Here is a 2474-nt window from a genome sequence, read left to right as displayed (position 1 = left end):
TGAAAAAAATGATAGGACAAGACTTTTGGTGAGGTGTAGCAAAGGTGCTTGCACATTTAGATTATGGGCTTCCTGGATGAGTGATGAAGAGAGTTTCCAAATCAAGTCACTAAAAGCTGATCATAATTGTGCTAGGAACTTCAAGTTTGGATCATTGGTGACATATGCATGGATTAGGAGTCACTATACCAAAGAGATTGTAGAAAGTTAGAAAATAAGTGTAAGGAAGCTTAGGTTAAAGGTAATGGCCAAGTTTGGTATCCAAGTTAGTATGGGGCAATGTAGAAGAGCAAAGAAGTATGCACTGAAACTTGTTGAAGGAAACCTTGTTGAACATTATGGTAAGCTATGGTCATATGGTCATGAGATTTTAAGGACAAATCCTGGGTCAACTGTGAAACTAGATATGGAGGATGGGCCAGATGGAAAGAAATATTTTAGCAAGTTCTATTGTTGTTTTCAAGGAGTTAAACAAGGTTGGATTGAAGGGTGTAGAAGGGTAATTGTTCTAGATGGATGTTTTCTTAAAGGTGTTTGTAAGGGAGAATTGCTTTGTGCTATTGGGAGGGATGAAAATGACAAGATATATCCTATTGCTTGGGCAGTGGTTAATGTGGAGAACAAGCAGAATTGGAAGTGGTTTCTAGAGCTTCTCATTGATGATCTACACTTGAATTTAGGCAATGGTTTCAGTTTAATGTCAGACCAACATAAGGTTAGTATTTTACATAGTAATGCATTTATGTTAATTTTAGACTATCTGAATTTAACCTTTTTACTAATACAGGGTTTAATAGAGGCTGTTAAAGAGTTGCTGCCATATGTAGAGCACAGGCAGTGTGCTAGACATATTTGCCAGAATTTGCAGAAGAGATTTACTGGTGCCATATATCATACCTTGTTTTGGAGAGCATCTAAAGCCACAACTGAGCATGCTTTTAAAGTTGTGATGAAAGAAATTGAGACATTGAACCCAGAAGCCCATCAATATCTCATGGAGAAAGATCCTAAAACATGGTCTAGAGTTTTTTTTCAAACTGGAAGGTGTTGTGATGCAGTTGAAAATGGGTTCTCAGAAAGTTTTAATGCTGTAATAGTAGATGCTAGGAAGAAGCCCATAATAACCATGTTAGAGGAGATAAGATTATACATGATGGACAAAATCTACAACATGAAATTAAAGGGACAACAATGGGGAAATCATATTTGTCCAGAGATAAGGGATAAGGTGAATTTTCTTAAAAAAGCTCAAAGGCATTATCAGGTACTACCAAGTGGATTAAACCAGTTTGAGGTAAGGGGAGAAATAGATGCATATGAGGTGGACTTAGAAAGAAAAACATGCTCATGTAGGTTGTGGCAATTGAATGGATATGGATGTGCTCATTCTGTAGCTAGCATATCCTTTCTTAATAGGGATGTAGAAGCCTATGTAGACAACATGTTTAGCACAACCACATTTAGAAAGGCATACAATTACAAAATTGCTCCTATGAATAGCAGTGACATGTGGCCAGAGACAAACTATACTCCACCATTGCCTCCTATTAATAGAAGGATGCCTGGTAGGCCAACTACTAAGAGGAAGAAATCCACTACAGAGAATACAGGAACACACAGGGTTTCTAAGGCTGGAAAGAAAATTAGATGTAGTATTTGCAAGGAGATAGGTCACAACAAGGCCACTTGTCCACAGAGAAGGCCCCAAAAGTTAAATGTGAAGAAACAGAAGAAACAAAAAGTATGTGTCCACTTGTCCAAGTTGATAATGTAAATGTTCAGGAGGTTGATGAGGTTAATCCTAATGCCCAAGTGGATAATGGTAATGTTCAGGAGGTTGCTCCTGTTAACCAAGTCCAGCAGGTTTGTGTTAGGCCAATTTCAGATATTTTGAAGAGGATAAGGAGAAGAAAGTCAGAGAGAATACTGAAGCTGAAATTAGGCAAAACAATTGGTGGTGTTGATGATCCAGGAAATTCGAAGGGAAAAGCTCTTGTAATTGATTAGTGTTTATTGTAATTTGTGTTTAAAGTTTATGTAATGGGATGATGATAAATTGGATTTTAAGTTTATGTAATAGGATGATGTTAATTTATATTTAAAGTTTATGTAATAGGATGTTGGTAATTTATATTTAAGTATGTGCAACATTAAAGGGTATTTGGTCATTCCGTATTTATGACAGAAAAGGGTAATTTGGTCATTTATTTATTGATGACAGATAAGGGTATGTAGGTAATTCATTTATGTATGCAAGAAAAAGGGTAATTTGGTCATTCCGTATTTATGACAGAAAAGGGTAATTTGGTCATTTATTTTTTGATGACAGATAAGGGTATGTAGGCAATTCATTTATGTATGCAAGAAAAAGGGTAATTTGGTCATTTAAGTATGTATGAAAGAAAAGGGTAATTTGGTCATTCATTTATGTATGTAAGAAAAGGGTAATTTGGTCATTTAATTATGTATGATAG

At 35.7% G+C, this 2474-nt stretch overlaps 1 protein-coding gene across 1 annotated transcript; it reads left to right on the top strand.

Moving 5' to 3' along the window:
• The first annotated feature begins 244 nt into the window (after positions 1 to 244).
• Positions 245 to 2007, top strand: LOC145060468 (uncharacterized). Its single transcript, XM_079008124.1, has 3 exons — positions 245 to 715; positions 788 to 1741; positions 1783 to 2007. Exons 1-3 carry the CDS (start codon positions 245 to 247, stop codon positions 2005 to 2007), a joined length of 1650 nt encoding a protein of 549 aa, XP_078864250.1.
• The last annotated feature ends 467 nt before the right edge of the window (positions 2008 to 2474 follow it).

The sequence above is a fragment of the Lactuca serriola genome, chromosome 6, assembly GCF_051521515.1.
Source record: "Lactuca serriola cultivar US96UC23 chromosome 6, Lser_US96UC23_V15, whole genome shotgun sequence".
In the NCBI taxonomy this organism is placed as follows: Eukaryota; Viridiplantae; Streptophyta; class Magnoliopsida; order Asterales; family Asteraceae; genus Lactuca; species Lactuca serriola.
This window is presented reverse-complemented; position numbering and strand designations above follow the sequence as displayed.